This window comes from Hevea brasiliensis, chromosome 7, assembly GCF_030052815.1.
Source record: "Hevea brasiliensis isolate MT/VB/25A 57/8 chromosome 7, ASM3005281v1, whole genome shotgun sequence".
NCBI classification, from domain to species: Eukaryota; Viridiplantae; Streptophyta; class Magnoliopsida; order Malpighiales; family Euphorbiaceae; genus Hevea; species Hevea brasiliensis.
In genome coordinates this window covers 14,342,694-14,366,802 of record NC_079499.1, presented here as the reverse complement: position 1 = coordinate 14,366,802, position 24,109 = coordinate 14,342,694, and the positions used below count along the sequence as shown (strand labels likewise).

At 33.9% G+C, this 24,109-nt stretch overlaps 3 protein-coding genes across 3 annotated transcripts; 2 read left to right on the top strand and 1 right to left on the bottom strand.

Moving 5' to 3' along the window:
• Window positions 1–1,065: 1,065 nt before the first annotated feature.
• On the top strand, window positions 1,066–7,308 carry LOC110631572 (uncharacterized). The gene is made up of 9 exons (XM_021779443.2): window positions 1,066–1,437; window positions 2,553–2,624; window positions 2,708–2,797; window positions 4,853–4,895; window positions 5,297–5,403; window positions 5,554–5,649; window positions 5,975–6,183; window positions 6,255–6,324; window positions 6,876–7,308. The coding sequence occupies exons 1-9, from the start codon at window positions 1,291–1,293 to the stop codon at window positions 6,999–7,001; spliced, it is 960 nt and encodes a 319-aa protein (XP_021635135.2). The 5' UTR covers window positions 1,066–1,290; the 3' UTR covers window positions 7,002–7,308.
• Window positions 7,309–8,135: 827 nt separating this feature from the next.
• LOC110631570 (uncharacterized) lies at window positions 8,136–12,712 on the bottom strand. The gene is made up of 3 exons (XM_021779440.2): window positions 12,353–12,712; window positions 10,124–11,235; window positions 8,136–8,480 (listed from the first exon to the last, which is right to left on the bottom strand). The coding sequence occupies exons 1-3, from the start codon at window positions 12,671–12,673 to the stop codon at window positions 8,270–8,272; spliced, it is 1,644 nt and encodes a 547-aa protein (XP_021635132.2). The 5' UTR covers window positions 12,674–12,712; the 3' UTR covers window positions 8,136–8,269.
• A 2,117-nt stretch (window positions 12,713–14,829) lies between these two features.
• On the top strand, window positions 14,830–17,792 carry LOC110631571 (uncharacterized). The gene is made up of 3 exons (XM_021779442.2): window positions 14,830–15,198; window positions 16,519–16,542; window positions 17,046–17,792. Exons 1-3 carry the CDS (start codon window positions 15,006–15,008, stop codon window positions 17,360–17,362), a joined length of 534 nt encoding a protein of 177 aa, XP_021635134.1. The 5' UTR covers window positions 14,830–15,005; the 3' UTR covers window positions 17,363–17,792.
• The last annotated feature ends 6,317 nt before the right edge of the window (window positions 17,793–24,109 follow it).

Here is a 24,109-nt window from a genome sequence, read left to right as displayed (position 1 = left end):
TTTAAATTAAAAAATAAAATTAAATAAGTTACCGACTAATAACTCTAAAAATAAAGTTAATATAAACTGCAATAGATAAATAATTTAGTAATTATGAGCTATAATTTTAATAAATTTATCAAATAAGTTAATTCACTTATTTGAATATTTATAAGCTATCAATTACATCTAAAAGTTAAATCAAATACTCAATAAATAAATTAATTTAATTAGTTGTAGTTATAAATTATATCCAATAGTAAAACCAATGCCTTTTTCAATTTAGGCTAAAATTACACTTTTTCTCGCTATATTCCATCTAAATTTAATAGTAAAATAAAACTATTTATGCAAATTTTTAAATTTAAATTTTAAATAAGAAAATTATTAATTTACGCAAAATCAAACACAATCTTTTTTTTTGAATCGATTCAAATTGAGATTTGTACGAGAGAATCTATTATTAAATACAATCTCATATATATATATATATTGATTTTTTATAATTTTTTTATTTTATTCATTTTTTTTATCTTTTATACATTATATTAAAATGGATTTAGTTTTAAAAAATCTGAATAGTAAATAATGTTCATATAATGAACCCAATTAATTTAGAATTGAAATTTAATTACCATTATTGTCATCTCAATTATATGTGGAGTTAACTGTACAGTGATAGAGAATTATTTTTCAATGAAAATTACTCATTATTTTAAATATTTGATAAGTTGCAATTCAACATAATGTCATTAATTATTTTATTAAATTTGAATAAACAATTTGATTATATTAATTATGGCTTGTTAAAATAAACATAAGAATATATATTCATTCCCTCTCACGATACACTATTTTTATTTTATATATATTAAAAATAATATATAATTTATTATTTTTTAAGAGAAAAAAAATATATAATCTTTATCTCAATAGAATTATAGTCATTTTTAAATTCAAAATCTTGAGTTTGAGTTTAATAAAAAATAATTATTAAACAGAAAAGAAAAAGGAAAATAAAATTACCTAAATAGCCACTGTACTTTAAAAAGCCTTGCTTTGTCGAACGAAAGCAAACAAACCAAATTAAGCACACACCTCTTCGTTTCTCTTCCTTTTTCCGTCCCACTTCCAGCGGCACTTTCTCTAAGTCACACTGTCACTGTTCCATACACTAACACAGAAACTCTCAAAGGAAACACAGAGATAGTCTCTGAGATCAAAAGGGATAAAACTCCGCACGCTTTTATTTCATTTTCTTTTGATGTTTCGTTTTTTCTTGTTCGATAAGTGTATCTGAGTCTGACGATAATGTCCATGTATTCTGAATCCCAATTCTCAACTCCTACCATAACAGGATTGGCTCACGCCGATCGTCAAGACACTTCGGTGGTTGAGCTTATTGAAGCGTTACAAAATTCTGAAACGCGGGAGCGTGCTCTTCTCCTTCTATCCAAGGTTTATTAACAGTTTATCAACTTTGCTCTTTATTTACTTCCTTCGATTTTGATTGTTTTGTTTTGACTTCAATATACTGATTTTGTACTGAGCTGATATTGATGTATTGAATTTGAGGATGCATAATTTTTTTTTATAAATTTTTATTTGTGTAATTTATATCTGTTGTGCATTGCTTTTCCCTTTATTTATCTATCGGTACTCAAAAGATTTCTTTTGACATTTTTATGAATCTTCTTTTGTAAAGTAGAGAGTTTTTATAATTTTTTTTTAAGTTTTGATTAATGTTTGAGAATAATCTAATATGTAATTTTATGTCTGCAAGAACTTCTATATTTTGTTTGAGATTGTGAATTGCCTTGCCTGTTAACTCTAAATTAGGAGAGGAGAGATAGGACTGCAGTTATGAAAAAATGAAGAATTTGTTGGCATAAAAAAAAAAAAAAAGATAATTGGTGATTGAGAAATTATTTATTGTACCCAATGCACATGCACCCTCTTATATATTTATGTGGAATCTGCCCTCCACATTTGAAGATTGGTTCTACATTGTTGTTATACTTGGTATAGCAGATGTAATGAAAGTTAATGCATTCTATTGTTGATGATGCTGAATAAACCAAGTTTCCCTGGCCATAAACTCATAATTAAACATAGTTGAAATTACGTTCTTAATATCTAGACAAAGGCAATGTTAATCCAATTCTTCGGGATTGTAATATCAGATGCATTAAGATGCTGTAACTTTAAAAAAAAAAAAGGAATATCTATTAAGGTGTCAGAAAGATGACAGTTAAATTATTAGTTCTGCCTTTTCTATTGTATATCTCGATGTAGCGTTAATGAGATTTGGCATTCTTTATTGCTAATTTAATTTTAATTTGGATGAGATTCAGCACCATTGTCTCTCAATGGTTGATTGCTTTCAGTGTTACAAGTGGTGCTAATTTAAAATTTATTTTATGTTGTATAGACCTTTAGGATTCTTGTGATCTTCTTTGAAGGCATAGAGATATTCAATTAATTGCTATGCTCGTTCTTATTTAGTTAGTAACTATTCAATATTTTCTTATTATTCCAAACATGTAATTTGTATATTTTTTGTCATACTCCAGAATAGAGTAATTCGTGAAGATTTAGCACCATTGTTATGGCACTCTTTTGGTACTATCGCTGCACTGCTACAGGTATAACATCTTTTTCCATCACTGATTTATTGATTTTTTTTCTTATATATTCCTTTAACTTTCTATCATACTAATTATTTCAGGAAATAATTTCTGTATATCCGTCACTGTCTTCTCCATATCTCACAGAAAGAGTATCAAATCGAGTGTGTAATGCACTTGCTTTACTTCAGGTCATTGTTTTATCTTGACCTTCTTATTTTTTTCAGCATAGTTGAATGGCAGCCATAATTGTGACACAACCATGATTGTGATACAATTTTTATTATAGTGTATCAAACGTGATTTTGGTTCTGATCCCACTGACGCTACAAATATGGTTCTTGAATCATCCATTGTTCTCCTATGGAAGAGCTGTTCTTTTTTCAATTGAAAAATGCAATATAAATATTCAAAGGTGGTATTCTGAGGAGATATATGAGCTTTTATTATAGATGAGATTGCACCAAGCACTGGTATTTTGAATATATTTGTTTTACTGTTAATGATTATGACTTTCAGCTAGGTATGAATTGATGTAACTACAAGTACTTAACCCATGTACAAGTCCATCTTGAACTTAAAGGTTCAAAGTCATTCTGCAGAATAAACAGATTATTATAGAAACAGAAACTGGAAAATTTTGTGAGTGATAAAATTTACTTTAATGACTGGTTTCCAAATCAAGGGAACAGAGAGAATTACAAGAGATGGATACCAATGAATTTTCTTTTTTCTTTCCTTCTGTTTTTAAACTCAACTCAACTCAACTAAGCCTTTATCTCAAAAATTTAGGGTCGGCTATATGGATTCGCTTTCTCCACTCTAAACGATTTTGGATTAAATCCTTAGAAATATGTAATACTTCTAGGCCATGTTATACTACTCTCCTCCAAGTCAATTTAGGTCTACCCTTTTTTTTCTTTCTATCCTTTAACCTAATGTGCTCTACTTGTCTAACTGGAGCCTCTGTATATCTACGCTTCACATGACTAAACCACCTCAATCTCCCTTCTCTCAACTTATCCTCAATTGGCATCACTCCTACCTTTTTTCTAATACTCTCATTGTGGACTTTATCTAGTCTAGTATAGCCACTCATCCACTTTAACATTCTCATCTCTGCAACTCTTATTTTAGACGCATACGACTCCTTCAGTGCCCAACACTCACTACCATATAACATAGCCGGTCATATGGCTGTACGGTAAAATTTTCCTTTCAACTTATTGGGAATCTTGTGATCACATAACACTCTTGTGGCATGTCTCCACTTCAACCATCCGACTTTAATCCTATGACTAACATTCTCCTCACATCCCCCATCTACTTGAAGGACTGAGCCAAAATATTTAAAGTGATTACTTTGGGACAGTACCACTCCATCAAACTAACTCCTTCCCTATCACCAGTTTGGCCTTCACTGAACTTACAATGCATGTATTCTGTATTCGTTCTACTTAACTTAAAGCCCTCTGACTCTAGAGTACTTCTCCAAAGTTTTAGCTTTCTATTAACTCCTTCTCGCGTCTCATCTATCAGAACAATATCATCCGCAAACATCATGCACCAAGGAATACTCTCTTGTATATGTTTTTTCAATTCATCTAAAACTAATGTAAAAAGGTAAGAGCTTATAGCTGATCCTTAGTGTAATCCAATTGAGATCGGAAAATCTCTTGTGTCCCCTCCCACTGTGCGCACAATAGTGGTGGCTCTTTCATACATATCTTTCAACACTTATATGTACCTAATAGATACCCTCTTTTGTTCTAACACACTCTATAAGACATCTCTTGAAACACTATCATAAGCCTTCTCCAAATCAATAAAAATCATGTGTAGATCTTTCTTCACATCTCTATATTTCTCCATCAAGCTTCTAATGAGAAAAATCGCTTCCATAGTTGAACGACTGGGCATGAAACCAAATTGATTGAGAGAGATAGAAGTATCATGACGTAGTCGATGCTCCACAACTCTCTCCCACAACTTCATAGTATGCTCCACAACTTTTGTTTTTAAACTAATTAAGAAATTAATGAAGGGTCTACTAAGCTTATTGAGGATCATGGTTGAAGGTTCCAATTGGTATTGGTTAAAATGTGATCATTATTTAATGTTCTCTCTCTCTCTCTCTCTCTCTCTCTCTCTCTCTCTCTCTCTCTCTCTCTCTCTCTCTGGTTGGATTTGCATTGTTTTTGGAGTATGAGAACATCTTGTTCTCTTTTTGTTTTCTTGGTTTACAGGGGGTAGCAGCGCACTCCAATACAAAGATGCTTTTTATTAAGGGTAATTTTTCTTTCATTATAATCTTTGGCATAAGCAAGGAAATTTGGACTTGGATTTTTGTGGAAGTTCAATTCACTTCTTCATAAAGTTTGGTCTCTGAGTTTTTTGGATTACCTTGTGAGCTCACTCAAAGTAATTTTTGAAATAGTTTAATCTCTTGAAAATTTGAAGAGTACGATTTGCATGATTTCTTATGCTTTTGTAGTCAATAGTTTGACAAATTCTCTGTTAGTTTTGATAGATTTTTTTACTTTATTAGCTTTCCACTTGCACTGAATTTGACATTTTTCCTAATGAGGACTTGTGGTCCTTCATAAGAATTTATTAAGCATTTGAATGCTTCTATTTGTTGATATTTTTTATAAGTAGAGACACATATAATTGAATTTCATCCTATTCAGCTAACATACCCTTATATCTGCACCCCTTTGTTAACAACACAAACAAGGAAAGGCCTCATGAGTATCTAAGACTTGCCAGCTTAGGGGTTATCGGTGCACTAGTGAAGGTACTTCTTTACTACCTTATTTAAACTTAAAAGTTCATCCTTGTATGCTCTTGAGAGTACTTGGCTGCCATCATTTTTTTTTTCAACTTTTTTTTTTCTTGGCTCTTCCTAAAAGAAGTTAAAATTACATTTTGGGTCCTTGTTTTGCAGGTTGATGATGCACAAGTTATACACTTCCTTCTTAATTCTGAAATATTTCCTTCTTTCCTACGCTGTATGGAGGTTGGAGCTGAATTGTCAAAAACAGTGAGTACATTGACTTGGAACACTTGCATACTTTTGCACTGTTTCCTTGTTGCATACTTTTATGCTGTTGTTATCTTATGATTTATTTTGGTGACAACACAACTGACTCCTTAAGAGAAGGTCCATGCAAATATGTGTTGAGAACAATGAAATATTTGAGTGGAAACAAAAAGAAATCTGCCAACTATACTGAGTTTTCCATTGAAAATTGGGTGGAAGCATAATTGTAGCTATTCAAAGTCCTGTATTCAGATAGAATAAGGCCAGATATGTGGGCATGCTTTTGAAAATTCACTCTGATTTATGTGTGTATTTGACTATACAGGTAGCCACGTTTATAGTTCACAGAATCCTACTAAATGAAGATGGCCTAAAGTATTGCTGTATTCTAGCAGACCGATTTTTTGCCATAGGGCATGTTTTAGGAAACATGATTGAAAAACTTGCTGAAGATGGAAGGCTTGCAGAAGATATCTCCAAGCGGCTGCTAAAGCACATTATTTGGTGTTATCAAAGGTTATCAGAAAATCCAAGGTTAGCTGAAGAATGTTGCTTTTAGATATTTATTTTGCACTTTAATAACGTTGGTGTCAATTTGACTGCAGGGCATGTGACGGGCTTAGATGTTGCCTTCCCACGAAGTTAAGAGAGCCATCCTTCATTAGCGTCCTTCGTGTAAGTTCTGAAGGGTTTATTTACTTTACCGTGTGTGAAAGGCTTTTACATGTGAATGCACTTGCAGTTGCCAATAAAAAGAGAGGTACACACTGGATGTGTGTCCCCTTGGTATGGGAACTAATGTTTTTGGTGTTAAACAATTAATGTATAATAATGTGAGTAGAAAATATAATACATTGGAAGGGTGATCATATCCGCAAAATTCAACTGCCCTTGTCCATATTCTCGTTCCCATTGTGCCATCAACCAGAGCTAATTCATGATGCACAGCCCACTTGCTTTCAATTACAAAGATATGTTGGGTAGATATAAGAGTTTTATTGGCTTTTGCAGAAGCATATATGTAAAAAGACCACAATTAACTGTAAATGCATAATAATCATTTAAGCATGCATTAGTGCATTGTTCCCACAAAGTTCTGCATAGTGCTCATAATGAGATGTCAAATTGTTGCCTTGAACTACATGAAACAACATTGTATCATATTTTGTAAAGGTCAAGCAATTCTCACAATCTTCAATTGATTACTGTGGCTTATCTTTTTCCAGGATGATGAAACAGCCATGCTGTGCCTACAGAAGTTATTTCACAACGTTGCAACTGGACACTGGTCTAGAACACGAACAGTTGGGCAGTCGGTAGGGCAGTCATTTGGTCGGTTGATCAGAGGCTAGATTGGATGAGCGCAAAGAAAATAATCTGTGCAATCCTTGTCTGGGAGATTGCATATACATACATGGTATAGATAATACATGATCATCATAGCGATTAGCAATTAATATACATTCCAAAAGGAGTAGGTTTCTTGCAAGTTAAAATAGTGAATCCTCCTTCACCGAGTACGAGTTATTTCTCTCTCGTTAAACTGCTGAGTATGCTTACCAGCAAAGTCTGAGGAGTTAAAAGGTTAACAATAATAGGATTTTAGATTACATTGAAGTTTGAAACCTTTCCTAAATAAAGGAGAAAGTTTTTCTAATAGATGAACTTCATTGATGTACATTCTCAACTTTCCTAAAGCATATTCGCTTGATTGAAGTTGAAACCTTGTTTTCTTTTTTTGTATGCCTAATGACTAATATAATTACTCTTTAACACATGTAACACACACTAAGACTGTGTTTACAAATTTTTTGTAATTAATTAATTTATAGAAATATAAAACTGTATTTACTTGCATTAATAGGCTACTCACTGAATGTAGAAGGTTACTCATTAATTATAGAAAATATTAAAATAATTAAAATAATAATAATATCTTAAATTTTTCTATGAAGTTTTATAATGTTAATTAAAATTATAGATTTTAAATGTGATATATCTTTTTTTATTATTATTTTTGTTAATATTTTATTTTATCGTATTATAAAAAAAATTACAGATATTTCTTTTCTTAGTGAATTTTTTTTGAGTTAAACAATTTCTTCATAATTAATTATTTAAAAAAATTATTTTATAGAAATATTATGACATAAATTGTAAAATTATTCTAAATTATCGTTTTTTTAAAAGAATTTAATTTTTTAACAAAATTTATAATTTAATTAAAATTAAATGTTTTAAACATGAAATGTTAAATTTTTATATTTTATTTAATTATTTATAACAAATATTTTTTTAATATTATTAAAAAATTTTATATATGTTTTTTTATTTAAAGAAAATTTACCAGATAATTTGCAACAAAATAATTTTACTTTAACCATAAAAAACACCATACTTGAGAAAATCTCCATGCACTCCAAGGATATCACGATACAACTCCTTTTGAAAGAGAATAATAATAATAATAATAATAATAATAATAATAATAATAATAATAATAATAATAATAATAATAATAATATCAATAAAGAATACACACAATGGAATACTGAAAATGTAATACACAGATAGAACAACAAATTTATATCACAAAAATTAAAAAAGAAAAAAACAAATGTTAATCTTTATCAGAAAAATAACTAAATGGATCTATCTTATGTGGATCTTTCTTTTGCGGCAGGGAAAGATTGCTTGCAAGCATAAAGGAGAGATCATGCATCTGTGACATCAACATCTCTGCACCATCAGCTTTTAACTTCGAATTTTCATTGGAAAAATTTTCAACTTCTTCAAGACTTTCTCCGTCTCTTCCATTCATGACAGTCATACTGAAACATGCAACAGAAAATATGATAAATGTTTTTGTTTCAAGACATTAATTACCAGCTTAAGCTAGCAGCAGGTAAAACAGGATGGAACCAAAATCATTTCCCATTTTTTTTTTTAAAGTAAATGGGATACTTATGAAGAAAAGAAATAGTCCTAGACCCTTCACAAGTGCAAAATAGCTTATGGAGAAACAGATGCAAATATGTATATATGTATTCCACAAATATTAGAAAATGTTGGCCCATAAATTCCACTATTTTACTTTAGAAACAAAGAGGAAGATCCAGGTTATGCCCAGGTATCAGGAAAGATACCATACAGAACAGGGATGAAATTGTGGTAAATTGAAAATCATTCGTGACAAGGCAACATTTACTGAGAAGATAAAAAGACGTCACCACACTCGTCCACAGTTGATAAGTAATTGACAAAGAATATTATAAGAAACCTATGATTGCTGATTCTACTTTCAAATTAGATGATGAATTTATATAGCATAATTGCAGAAAACCTGAAAATAATTATTAGTTCACAGTCTTTTGCATAAGTAATTAGTATTCAGAAGCATATTTGCATGGTTTCAAGCAACAACAGCTTCAACCAGGTTTTTGAAAGTAATTTCCAAAGTTCTAACACAATTTTCTTCATCCAACCAAGTCACCTTGTTTGCTGCAAGGTCCACAAACACACTTTTTTCTACTGCTATTACAGAAGTGAATAACTTTATTCATTCTTTTTGCAATCTGTGATTGCAGAATTTCAAAAGAGAGAAGGGCATTCCAATATAATAGAAGAAAAAAGTAATAACTGATAAAGAAAAGCATTTCATGCCATTTAATTGGTATCAATGCATTCTTCCCCACATTAGTTTCAACACTGTTATGGTCAAATAATAATAATAAAAAGTTTAATGATACAAAAAATCCAAAACTTTGGTTCAAATATCAATCATCGCCAGTTCATTTTTTTTTTTTTGTAATCAGTTCTATGTATTACTTCAGTATTGGCATCAATTGTCGCTTGCCTAAATGAGGTGTGCCAGATGTTGATGTGGGCTATATATTTTGGGTTTAATTTATGAAAAAGGCTAGCTGACTTGACATTTTAAAATACTATAATCTTTAATAATAACTAATCTGTAAAATAACACTTAAAATTCTGAAGAACTTTCTTTTAAGGAAAGAAATAACACACACAAACACAAACCCTGTTATACATAATAACTCCCATTTTGTTATTTTATGCACAAAATATAGTCCATGTTAGCACCTATAATGGTCTGACGCACACCTCTATGCTGGCTATAATTGACACAACCATTGAAGCAGATGTATATGATTGATTTAAATAAAGGGAAAAAAAGAAAAAAAAAGAAGACAATAAATGATGCTGGCCCAAATTTTTAGTCATTAGCTGTCCACAAAGATTAATAAACAACTAAATATATAGAATAAAAGAGAAGCAACACATAAAAACAGTATCTAATAGCCTCAGCATGAAATTTTGAGGGGACAGCAGACAAACAATGCAAGGTTACCCACGCAACATGGTTAACCAAATATAGCAGCTTATACTTAGGAAGCCAGAGCATGATTTATCAAGAGTTAGTTCAGACTAAGCATGGCAGCCTATGCATACATACCTATCTGAAACGGAACTTTCTGACACCATAGTATCCGCTTCTGCAGAACCATTGTGATTGATAAAAGTTTCTGGAAAACAATCCTGCTGTGAAAAGCTACCAAAATCAACATCCTTTGAGTTACTAGTTCCACTGAACAAGCTTTCTGATTCCTGCTCAACAGAAGGCATTGTGCAATTAACATCTTGTTTCAACAAATTAATAGAAGGAACTTGTACACTAGTTGAGCTTGTAAAATCATTCCAAGCATCAAATGAATCATCATCTTCATTGACGGTTCTATTATCAGCTGCTATGTTACTACTGGTGGTGGTTTGCCACTGATTGTCTTTAATCCAATCAACATTCATAGAAGAAGAATTATCTGTGCTCCGTGCTGTTCTGTTATCCTTAGCATTTTCCGGAACTTCAAACTGATCTTCCTGGACAGCTACCTCAGTACTGGACTTGCTCCATAGATCACCTTCAAACCAATCTTTCATATTGGATGCAGAAGTTATATTTTCTTTTGTTTTATCATCAACCAACTCTTTTCCAGGTCCAAAAACATCATCCATCTGGGAAGAAAGATCAACTGAAGAGGATCCCACAAAAGGATCAGATAATTTGGATTCCTGGTGTTGAATTCCAGTACCAGCAGATCCCATAAAAGGATCAGATAATTTCAATTCCTGTTGTTGAGTTCCAGAACTAGCCGATTGAAAATCAGCCTCCCAACCAGAAAATGAGTCACCACTTTCATCTTCCTTCGAGCTTGCAGGAACTTCCTCAGAAGGCTTGACATTCTCAAACAAGCTAAGATTTCCATGACCTCCAAACGCATTACTTCCAGTAGCATCCTCATGATTTTTCAGTGTAAACTGTTCCTCAGTAGATGCAGAAACAGCGTCTACTTTAGCTTCAGTAAAAAAGTTGTCCAGATCAACTCCAGCCAAACTCAGAGTACCCAACCACTGAGCTGGTGCCTTTTCAGAAACACTACTCTCAAATTTCTCAGGTTCAGAAGGCCATCTTATTTCTAAATCTAAAAGATCTAATAAGGGAAACTCAATTTCTGGTGTATTTTGTCCTCTGCTAGATGCATTTGATTCGACTGACGGTGCCACAAGCTCCTATAAAACAGTATGATATGTTAACCAAATATATTTCATATTGGGAATCCCAAAACTTATTGGATATATCTAGTCAACCAAAGGGGAGTCACAAACAAAAAAAAAAAAGAAAAAGAAAAGAATCATTGAATTATATAATGAAACTGCAAAGTAGCACTTGTTATAAAAAACAGTACAAAAAGAAAAAGAACATCACTGGTTAATAAGTCCCTGGCACCCTCTCCTTGCAAGCCAGTTTGCAAGGTTGAATTCTAACTAAGTGGTTTATCCTCACTTGGTGCAATTTTAGCGATTCATGGTGCTTAACAGTTCGTATCAATTGGTATTAGAGCCAGCCCACCCATCTTGCAAGACTTGACACTCGGAAGTGGTGATCCATTAGGTGATAGCTCACGGAGTGACGACCTAGACCTATTGTGTAAGAACAGGTGGTCATGTGTAGGGTCCTAGCCATGACCAACGTGACTGTGACCAATTGAGGACGTTGATTCTCTAAGCATAGGTATTGTTAACCGAGAGGTTAATAAGTCCTAGGCAACTTCTCCTTGCAAACCGATTTTCAAGGGTGAGTTCTACCTAAGTGGTCTATCCTCAAGTAGTGCAACCTTTTAACGATTCGTGGTGCTCAAGAGTCCACATCAATCACACTTACGATGGAACTTCAAGAAAATGCTAACTGCAATAAGGCAACCAACCATCAAATGAAAGGCAAAACTGTCATCACTCAAAGGCACTAACGCAAACTTCTCATTAAATGCTCAGCCGCTAGAAAGCCTAAACCTAACTGATTAAGGCATCATCAAAGTAGCACTTGGAAGCTAAACTTCACGCTTCAAATCTAGCCCAATATAATGCTTTTAAATCAGCACCCAAGTGTCTCCAATCCATTGTCATCTTTTCTAATTTCAGAAACAACCAATAAAACAAACAGATTAAGATCATCACTACACTAAAACGTTCCAGCAAAACTAGCAAAATACATCTTAAAAAAATTCAACTTTTTCAGGAATTAAAGGAAACCCAACAATCATTCTCACAGCAACCATCAAATGCAAACAGATTAAGGCAATCTCCTTAAAAAGAAAAAAAACTAGAAATTTCGAAATTCTGATCTTACGGATCCATCCAAGTCGAGAGACTGAAGAAACCAACGGCAACCAAAAGTAGAAGTGAACTTGATTGGGTCAGGAGCGACATCCTTGTTCTGCTGTATACCACAGAAAACGCAAATCACAGAATTAATGCCTCTGAGAAGCCTGCCTTTGCATTGCTTACATCGAAGGTACGGAGGAGAAGGGTCAAGCTCGGAAATTGCGCCTTGGAAAGAGGGTAAATCGGGAAGTTGAGGGTCTTCCGGGTTGTAGGAGGCAAGACCAGCCTCCTTGCGAAGTGAGATCTGGAGCTCCTTTATTTGATCGTACGGCATCTCGAATGCCATTGTTTTCCTGAACCAGAGAGCTGCTCGCCTCGTCCTTTCGATCTAGATACCCAGTTATTACCACATTTCAGCCCACTCAAAACGGCACCAATTTCCACCGTTTATGTGCAGCCATTTTTTTTAATTTTTTCTTGAGAAGATTAATTTATTTTGTTGCTTTAACGAATCTGTTTGAAATCTGAACCTGAGGGGAACAATAATTATTTTATAATTATTATTAATTTATAAAACATATAAATTTTAATTAATATTTTAAATTTTATATATTATATATTTGTATGAGTATTTAATTATATATTTGTATAAATATTTGATATATTATAAAGTAAGATATTATATGTTTTTAATTTTTATAAATAAATTTATGTAAAAAAGTATTATGATATTTAAAATTTATATTTTGTTCAAAGGCATTGTTTCAATGTAATTTTTTTATTAAATGGAGGATTACATTTGCCTAATATATAAAAAAAACCTAATGCTTAAAATTTTTTTTAAAAAAATCTAATTGTCTTTTGAAGACAATTCTCACTATTATCTCAATTTTTTTTTTTAAGTTAGAATATGATTCATTAGAAAAAGGGGTTTGAAGCCACACACAGGGGTAAGTAGATTTTGGTTTAAATTGAAAAATTGAACTGAACAGAGTTAATGCAGTTCAATCGATTCGAATTTAAAATTTAATCGATTCGATTTATAAATTTTAATAATTTTGATTAATCAGTTTGATTCGATTATTTTCATAAAAAAAAAAAAAAAAAACGAATCCAACCTAGATTACTAATATATATATCAAGGAAATCTTAAAATTTTTTAGTTTTGATTTCTAAGTTTTTTTTATGTTTTTATTATTGAGATTTAATATTAAAAATATAAAATTTTATAAAATTTAGTTTGATCGATTTAAAATCGAACCGATATTTATCATTTTGGTTCAACTTGATTTTCTCTTAATAATCAATTTAATTCGATTTTTAAAATTTTTAATTTTTAATTTTCGATTTTATCAGTTCTGTTCAATTTGAAACCGAGCCGACCATTTGCACACTCTTAGCACACAATGAGAGACCAAAAGTCAAGTTACACATGTAACATATCACGTTAAGATAGAGTCTCGAAGCCCTAAAAAGATAGAGGTAGGGGTGTGCAAACGGTCGGTTCGGTTTCGAACCGAACCAAACTGATAAAACTGAAAATCAAAAATAAAAAATTTTAAAAATCGAACCAAATCGATTAATAAGAGAAAATCAAACTGAATCGAACCGATAAATATCAGTTCGGTTTGATTTTAAACCGATCAAACTGAAATTTATAAAATTTCATATTTTTAACATTAAATCTAAATAATAAAACATAAAAACAAAAAAAAAATAGAAATCAAAACTCAAAAATCTTAAGGTTCGATTCGATTTTCTTTGATTTTGGTTCGATTCAATTCGGTTTGAATCGATTTGGTTCGATTTTTTTGATTTCCTATATATATTAATAATTTCGGTTCGGTTCGATTTTTTTTTATTTTTTATAAAAATAACCGAATCGAACTAATTAATCGAAATTATTAAAATTATAAACCGAACTGAACTAATTAAATTTTAAAATCAAACCAATTGAACCGAATTAAATCGATTCAATTCGATTTTTCAATTTAAACCAAAAACTGCTCTCTCCTGTAAAGAGGCCCCATGGCTTATAAACAAAGAAAAAGAACTAGCTAAAACAAATATACAAATATACACTAATATTTTAAATAGTGGAGATGGTATCATAAAGTGATTGAAGTTACAAAGCATATGATTTGAGTTTTCGTTCTCTTGATTTTTTATTCTTTTTAATTAAATTCTTTGATCAAATTTTTTTTTATTGTATGAGGGTTCTAATAAACTTAATTTAATAATAAAATAGAAATAAAGTAAATTAAAAATAAAATAACTATAATATCTTAAAAAAATTCTTTTTACCATTTCTTGAGCAATAATAAATAATTTTTTTAAATAAATTTTTTTTTATTTTTAAATTAAATCGAGTTAAATAAATGAATCAATTAATGATTTCGGACCTAATTTTAATCGGGCAAATTCCAATTTAATTTCGGTTCCGATTTTTGACCGTGTCGACGATGACTACTTTCTCCTTAATTTAATTTTCTATTTAAAATGGTTTTCTGGACTGATAGTCGCACGGCTGTGATCCATGTCTCCAGTTGTCATCACACGGCACCGTCATCGTCTTCCTTCTTCTCCTGTGTCGGCCAAAACCACATTAAGCTACTGCTTATAGAGAAGCTAAGAATACAGTACAAAACTATTCTGTGGAATTGAAAGCATCATCATTTATGGCCATGAACCAAGCGGCTGTGGTGAAGGTGGTTCTGGGGTTCATGGCTCTGTGCTTGGCTGGCTACATATTGGGTCCTCCTCTCTACTGGCATTTCAAGGAGGGCTTAGACGCCGTTAGTCACTCTTCCTCCGCTTGCTCTCCTTGCGTTTGTGATTGCTCTTCTCAGCCTCTTCTCTCCATCCCTCAAGGTCAAGCCTTTTTATGTTTTTTTTGTTTTTTTTATCGTTTTGTTTCTCTACATTTTGGAACTGCTAGATCCCATATTTTTTTTCCTCTTTGATTTGATCTGAATTCCTAGTTTCCTATGAGGAATGTTGGATTCGTTCTTTATTTATCATTCGTAAAGGAAAATGAGAAATCGGGATTTAGAGAACCCTATGATAGATATGATACTGAGGAGAATTCTGACAATTATTGTTACATTGGCACTGAGTTTTGGTTAAATTCAAGATCCATGCTAGATGTGTTGAGGTTCTATAAAAAATTATCCGGTTATGCAAATATCGGCTCAAATGGTAGTTTATGATGGCTTGATTTGGTAGATCAAACTACGCGAAGCTCAACAATATAGTAGGTGGTTTGGCAATTTTTATCAGGCGGGACAATAGTTAGATTTCTTGCAGGACAATTATTAGATGTTATAAGTCTTTGGGCCGCTAGGAGAAACACTATTTTTGTTTAGGGTTCAGCTATTTCTGCCAAGCTTTAATTACTACCACGGTTGCTCTTGGTGCAGTTTTCGTTCTTGGGTGGGTATCTGAAGTTACTATGAATGGTTTGAGACCCTTGATTGGTACAATTGTTCATTTGTGTAGAAGTGGATAAAAAAATTGATTTGTCCATGGTTCCTTGTTTGATACTCCTTGAAAATCTCAGTATGGCCTTATAACCTCAGTGTTCTGCAAACTTTAATAAAAACCCTTCTTTGATCTAGTTATAAGAGGGTTGCTGATGCAGCAATTTCTTGAAACTATTAATGTATTCATCAACTGCATCTCTTAGGCATGGAATGATAATTCATATCTGCATGTGCTTTACTGTCTTTTTGAATATTCTATCTGCATAAAGTTGTAATTTTCTGGTTCAGCAAATGAATGCCATAATATTTCATTCTATGGTAATAATATCTCAAGCAATGAACCCTTGGAATCATCCATGTTAAATTACTTGGCTTTGGTTCATAACAAGATGAAACGTCTTTGTGATTGATGCTGATCTTGTTATGCTGCGCATGTAGTTTCCTCTGTGTGTATATATATGTGTGTGTGTGTGCTCGCACGCATGCATGTATGCATGTTTTGACATTGCTCTCAATGTAATGATACATTGTGGGAACTTCATCTTGTAATCTGTCCACTAAATGTCTTAGACATTTAATTGTCTAACTGTGCTTGTTAGTTTCTTGGCCAATTTATTTTGATTTCTAAGCTCTGCTCACATCATGTATTTTTTTTTTCCTTGATAATCATCATGCATTAGCTTAAAGTTCTTTCTTTGTTTTGATGCAGGATTGAGCAATGCTTCCTTCGCAGGTTAGTTCCCTTTTCATGAATTAACTTTAAATAGGATGAAATTTCATATGCTTGGCCAAAACTGAATAACTTAAGCACTTAAATTTTCATTGAACCTATGAGAACATGCATCAAAATAGAAATCAAAGAAAACAGATACCCCTTCTTTGTAGTAAAAAGCATGTTGTTTTCAGTTGATGTTGCTATTTTTTTTTTTTATGGAAAATTACATTATTCTCCTTCAAACTTAGGCTTAAATTTGGAGAGTAACCTTATATGAATAGAGCAGTTTAAAGATTTCAGGCCTGCCTAACAATTTTTTTTTTTTTTTTCTGAACCAAACAATTCATTCTTAGTAGATTTAATATTTCCAGTAGTGATGCAAATTGACATGATGTTCTCCAAATTGCTCTTTCAGAACTTCATAATCTGCTTCTCTCAAGGTTTGATATTAAGGATAAACACTATTGCAATCTGGGATCAAGATTTGAGGTTTCATATTTCTGTTGGCATACATTGTGCAGATTGTGCAAAGCGTGATCCAGAGGTGAGTGAAGATACAGAAAAGAACTTTGCAGAGCTACTGACAGAGGAACTGAAGCTGCGAGAGGCTGAAGCATTAGAGAATCAGCAGCGTGCTGACATGGCTCTGCTTGAGGCTAAGAAGATGACATCCCAGTATCAAAAGGAAGCAGACAAATGCAATTCTGGGATGGAGACCTGTGAAGAAGCAAGGGAAAAAGCTGAAGCTGCATTAGCAGCACAAAAGAAATTGACAGCTATGTGGGAGTCGAGAGCTCGTCAAAGAGGATGGAAAGAAGGGATTGCCAGGTCTCACTGACTCAGGGAAAAGTTGAGTCCTTGTAGTATATTCATTGTGGCTTCATATATAAAGATATTATGTATCCTATGGTGCTCTGCTATGCTAGTTATGATGAAAATTCACAGATCTCATAGTGAAATTGGCGTGGTACAAAAATCTGATTTACTTCTCAATTTAGCATTCAAGTATAGATAACTTTGTTGCTAGGATGCCTTCTGAAGCAAATATGTTAAAAGGCCAAATTTCTTATGATTTGCTACAAATGTTTAGTGATGTTTCTCTGGTAAAATCTGGAAGTAGAAGGTGATTTATTTTTGTCAGAACTCAGAACGGACAAGATACGTTAGTGAGCCAAGTAATCAAGTTGTATTTGAACAAATTAATTTCTTATTATTACTTATTTTCCTATCTCATATAATGTGAAATTCATGTTTTTCAATCTCCAAAACATGTCCTCACTTTCACTTCTTGGTTGAAAGCTCCATCCTTGTTTTTAGAGAGTTTAGTTGCAGTAGAGGTACTTGGCTTCTTTCTACTTTTGGGTTAAGAGTATCGAAGGACGCATTATATTCGAGCTTCTATGAAGGACGCATTTGCAAGGCTCGGTTATTGTAGGATTCTATATTTTGTCTTCCCTAATCTTTATTACTACACATATAAATGTCTCATATCCTTATAGTTATTTATGAATTACAGATGATAGAAGATGTAAGCGATATGAGTGCGAATGTGGAAGTGAAACATGAGGCCAGCTGGGCTCTTCGCCAATGGCTAAAGAAACAGAGGATTTGGCCTTGAGAGAGAGAGGGAAAGTTCTAGTCTGACACTGAAGAAATGGCAACCAATTGTAGCTAGTGTTGCCGCTGTAACGCTACGCCACTGCTATGGGACAGTGTTGAAGCAGCATCTTCCCGGGATGTCCATGCTCAATGGTGAGTCAGTTGAAGTATTGCAGAGGGCTGGAAAGCTGGAAAAATTTTTGGTTCAAATGGTGGTTCGAGACTCAGCAGATTGTGAAGATGGAGGCAAAACAATCGTGCGAGAGATGGTTCCATTGAAGTTGATTCAGTCATAATGAGGATCATGAGACAACGGATTGATGAAAGGATGAAAAGAGGAGAGAATGTTTTCTCCAAGTGAGAGATTCTGAAGTACGTTCTCGTGTTAATTTGTACGACAAAATAGTTATAACATTTATGCTTATAAAAATACTAATAAGGTACCTTTCATTTTATGTCAAACTACTATAGAGTGAATGGTGCAATCTTTATTAGAGACATGGAATCCTAAGTCCAAAAACAAGCCATATACGCAGTCAGTTGTGGAGTTGTTGAAATTAGTCAAGGAAACAGTCGCTCAATTCTTTGAAATTCCTGTTGGAATCACTGATGATCTCATTTGTGATCTCGTTGAAGTTTAAAGCATCTCTTCCTATAATATATCAAATTTGTAGAAGCTTGTGGAAAGAAAAAGTACCTTCCTTGTTCTTTTCTCCATGTTTTCTGCTATCATGGTTGAAATTCTATTTTGGCTTGTTTATTTAGAAGGAAAAAAATCAATCTTCATGTGAAAATTAAAAATTCCTTATAAAGTAAATTACAATCCATGAGAATTTCCTGATCTTACTTCAATAATTTAGCTTCGATTTGAGTATCTTTCCAAGCTCAAAATAGAGCTATGCTAACTAGCGCAATCGCGTCTCCAAATTCTTCAAGCTGTGGAAGAAAGCTATTCCATGCAAAGTTACCATAGAAGAAATGCATCGACATGGAGTAGTAGAAGCTCATCATCCAAGGGCATCAACTAGCCGGGGAACACAACGCCTTGACATCCGACTCAACACTTTGCATTATCTTCTTTCTCACCTCTATTCTTTAGACAAGAACCCTCGCCCTTACTCCAAGAACTATTTCTTCATCTCGTACTTGTCATGCCAGCCAATGCAAGAACCGTTCCACTTCCCTTTCTTACTTCAAAGTAGCCTATTCATCCATTCAATCTGTCTATCAACGTGTATTAGAAATTGCTACATATCGTTTGATCTTCCTTGACTCGAACTTAGTATTCTATGAAACTCTCTACTTGGACGATGTAGCTAATGCCAGGATTAGACCTGCTTTGAGAACCCTGAAATAGAATCTTACTCTTTTGACAACAATTCTTACAGAGAGAACTTAGACTTTGGCAGCACTATAATGCTGTCTAGAGAGTGTTTATCCACCTAGAAGAGAGCAAAATTTTTTATAGTTAAAATTACATCTGGGCATGCAAACAATACCATCGGAGAATGGTGTGAGAGACTTTATGTAATCATAAATTAAAGTTGGGATATTTTTGTCATACAAATTGAAATTCAAAAGCATTATTAAAATAATCATCAAAGTTCAAGGACTGTAGATGAAATTTAACTTGGTTATTTGTGAAGGAAGCCCTTCCCTTTTTTACATTTTATTTGTCCACCATTTCTTTTCTTGAAACTATGCCTTTTTTTATTTTACCCGAGTCATTCTTTTCTATGCCTTTGTTATGTGAAGATTTGGAGTCCTCGTGCCTTGAAGACAAAGACCCATAGGTCATATGCAAAGGCAGCCTCCACTTATGTTAGATTTGTGACTTCTCTGGTGTGCCTCCTTCTCTAGTCACGGCTCATGACATAGAGACTAGATCATGGCCAGATCTTCTTCCACTGGACATTGACGGCGCTCCTCACTCTCCATCTATGGGTTTTTTATTTGGGTTTTTAGATTTAAGGCTGCTGTGATTCACTCAAAAATGGGTTTTCATTTGTTCTTTGTTTTCGTTTTCAGTTTCTTTTTGTTGAATGTTTAGGTTTTTGATTTGGGTCTTTGTTCTTTGTGGGTTTTTTATTTGGGTCTTCATTCTTTATTATTCTTTTTGTTGTATGTTGTATTTGGTTTGAGTTTACAAATTGAGATTTGCAGCTCTATGAAATGTGTTGGTGATTTGCAGCTCTATGAAATGTGTTGGTGATTTGCAGCTCTATGAAATGTGTTGGTGATTTGAGTTTTCAGAGTTGTTTGCTTTTAATAAAGTCCGTGGAAGGGAGAAAGTGCCATAAGACTGTATCAAATTGAACCAATATTTTCGATTTGATTTGATTTTATTTTACTATTGATTTAGTTCGGTTCAAGAAAATATACTTTTCAATTTTTTTATTTTTTGTGGTTATACCTCTATATAAAACTCTTGAGAACTAAGACAAGTTGAAATCATGAAGAAGAGACCAACATATCTTTAAAATTAAATTATAGAGATTGAGATCGACATGTCTTTTAATTGTAACCATAAAAATTGACATGTCTTTAAATCATTGAAAACGAGATCATAACTTCTCTAAATTGTAGAATTTTTTTTGAAAAAAAAAAAATTTAATGTAGAAATCATAGTTGAAACTTTTTGTGTAACACCCCTGATTTTCAAATTTATTATTTTGTGGGTAAATATTGATATTTTAATTTTATTTAAATTTTAGGAAATTATTTGAAATTATTTGGATTTTAGAAATCGGGTTTGATTTTCTAAAAATATAAAACTTTGATGATTTTTAAAAATTAATTTAAAGACCACGTGGCAAAACAAAAAATATATTTGGAGTCTACGAATTTTTCTGAGTTTTCTAGAATTTTTTCGAAATTTTTGAGCCTCGTTTTCGGTCCCAAGGCAGAGTAAAAATTTAAAATTTTGTATCTTGAATCGGACTGACAGAATCGAATCGGATCAAATCAGACCGATCAAATCGGACCGGCCTTTCTTTTCTTTTTCTTCTTCTTCTTCTCTTCCCCGCGCGTCCCGACCCTCCTTCCTCTCTCTCTCCCGTTTTCTCTCTCCTCCCTCACCCCCAAGCCACACCGCCGCCTCCCAGCCTTCCCCACCTCGTCGGCGCACCGCCCCAGTGCCTCCCCACGGCCGGCCAATGCTCCAAGCGGCCGGAAAAAACTAGCGAAGACCTAATTGCACGCAGCGCGCCGTTTCGGCTTCCCAGCCGAAATCCGGCAGATCCAGCCACCGATTGAGCCGGGTCTTGTGTCAAACACCATCTACACCTCCAGAGCTTTTCATAGATACCAAAAACACCAAAATCCATCTAACGGTTTGCCCAATTTTTGTCTGGGAATTTTTAGCCCATTTCGAATTTTGGGCTAGATTTCTCGCAAACCGTGAACCCCACGAGAAAACCGAGAGTACCAGAACGCTCCACTCGTCCAGAGCTTCGCGGCAATATAAATTTCAAAATTTTTCGATACCGTTTTTTGATGTGTCCCATAAAACTTCGTAGTGTTTTTCCGAGCATTAAATGAGCTTAGAAAATTTCGTAAAAATTATATACTAACCCCCGTGTTGTGGGCTTCGTGTAGGTACCTTCAATTCGCGAAAATTCGACGGTTGCCCAGGTCTGTGAATTTTCGGCCAGACAAACAGACTACCAAAAAAGTATCGGAATTGGGTCGAGATTTTGGCTACCCCACCTTTGTCAGACGTTCCGAGCGCGTCCCCAGAGTCGAAATCGGCATAGGTAAACCCGAACCTTGTTTTTTCTTAATTTTCTAGTGCTTGAATGGGATTAAAAATCCATAAAATATTTGTGGTAGCTCAGAAAATTATGATTCTTTTTGCATTAGCTTAGTAATATTGCTAAGGACCGTGGAGCAAAGTTTTAGAATTTTTAGAGCTTATTTGGGTAGTTTTTGCAAAAAGGGTCAATTATAAGGACTAAACTGTCATTTTACATATTGTGATTGATGACTGTTTGGATGGACCCAGGAGGGGCTGTGTGATGTGATTGAGTTGTGGATATATGGTTTGTGGATATATAAGTGTGTTTTAAACCTTTTTGCAAGTTGGGTAGGTTCTAAGTATAGGGGAGACTCTATCGGATTTTCGGCACGACTTATGACGTATTTGGTCTTTTTCTTAGTTGTATTGAGTCAAATTTATTAAATAATTATAATAAAATTGTCAGGTGAGCGGGACAGCCTTCCTCCTCCCCCAGCCGCCACAGTAACTTCGGTTGAGTCTGTGAGTAAAATATTAATTTTAATTGTAATTTCAATATTATTATATGTTCAAGCATGCCCATGTATCACTTATAAATATGTATCTATGTAGTTAAATACTAGGTACATTTTATGTTGCATTCATAATTGTCAAAGTGCCATGGATGTTGTTGTGGTAATTTAGAGCAGTGTGCGTGAGTTGGCGTGTGTGTGGTGTGGTGTGGTGTTGGCTATGGACAGGATGGGTAGACACGGCTTGAGATCTTCGCAGAGACCCGGTCTTTCGGGGTAGACACAGCTTGAGTTCTTCGCTGGGACCCCGATTTGGTTTATTGAGTGGAAGTCCGAGCTTGAGTTCTTCGCTGGCACAGTTTGGATTAAGAGAGCTGTATAGGGGATCAGCTCCCATATATGTATTGTTTGACATTATCGGGTGTGTGAGTGCTCCAAATTACATTTTTATTGTTATGATGTGAAAATATTGCCGATGTTGCATTTCACTCTACATGGTGTATTAGCTTTAGATAGTTATAGAGATTATGGTTAAAATTGATATTTTACTCTCTGAGTTGAACGCTCACTCCTATTCATTATTTTTCTAGGCTACAGGAGGATATTTGTTGTGGTTAACCTGCTTTTCTTCTTCGTAGGTCGTTTATTAATATTTGTAATTCTATTAACTCCTAGAATTTTCGCATGTATTAGAAATATTTATTTGATTTGGGTCTATAATATAATTACCATGTTGGACCTGTAAACTTATTATGTGTTTGTATGTTGGACTGGATGAGGGAGCTGAGCTCCCCAATTGATTGTATATTGTGTTTACAGGTCCGGTGAGTCAAAAACTCATCGTTGAAAGGTCCATTTTATGGCCGGACTCTGTTCGGTTGAATTCTTGAAATTGAGCCCAAATGGGCCTTAGAGTTGGGTTGAAGAATAGTTAGGCTTACTACGGGCCTCGAGGGCTTTAGGCTGGCCCAGGTCCTAGTGCCGATCCAGCCCATGGGTTGGGTCGTGACAAATGTGGTATCAGAGCTTAGAATCCAGATTCATAGGGAAAAATAGTCTAAAGTGTTGGGAAGAGTCTAATAGGAGTCACATGAGGAATATATGGTCTACATTCGTCTTACATTGTCATCTTTGCTTCTAGTTTATGCTTCATATATTGTGTATAAATATGAGTTTATAGAGTTGTGTAATATGCAGTTTTGAAATTTTGTGGGCTAGTGCTGCTGAATTTCAGGAAAATGCGTAGAAGCAGGAGAGCTACTATTGCACCAGAACCAGATGTGCCTGACGAGGTGTCTGCACAGGATGAGGCGCTTGCCCCGAGGAGGTGGGGTAGGAGGCCTAGAGCTATTCAAGTAGAGGAGCAGCCGCCACCAGTTCAGGAACAGTCTTTTGTGGCACAGGGTCCAATCCAATGGTAGCTACTCTAGCTGGTTTGCAGAGAACCATTAATATAATGGCACAGTATATGGTCCACCCTCCTCAACAGCAGTAGTCCACCGCACCAAGAGGGGAACCATACAAACAAATAATAAATTTCAAGAAGTTGGTGCCTGGTACTTATGATGTGTTAGATGATGCTTATCGGTTTTTGGATTCCTGCAAATAGGCAGGGATGGAGTTGCAGTTGACTGATAGGAGGCTCGTAGAGTGTGTGCAGCATGTCATGGGGCCTATGCCTAGACAATGGATGAATGACTACATATTACCTCGGATGGAAGGTTTGTCATGGACCCAG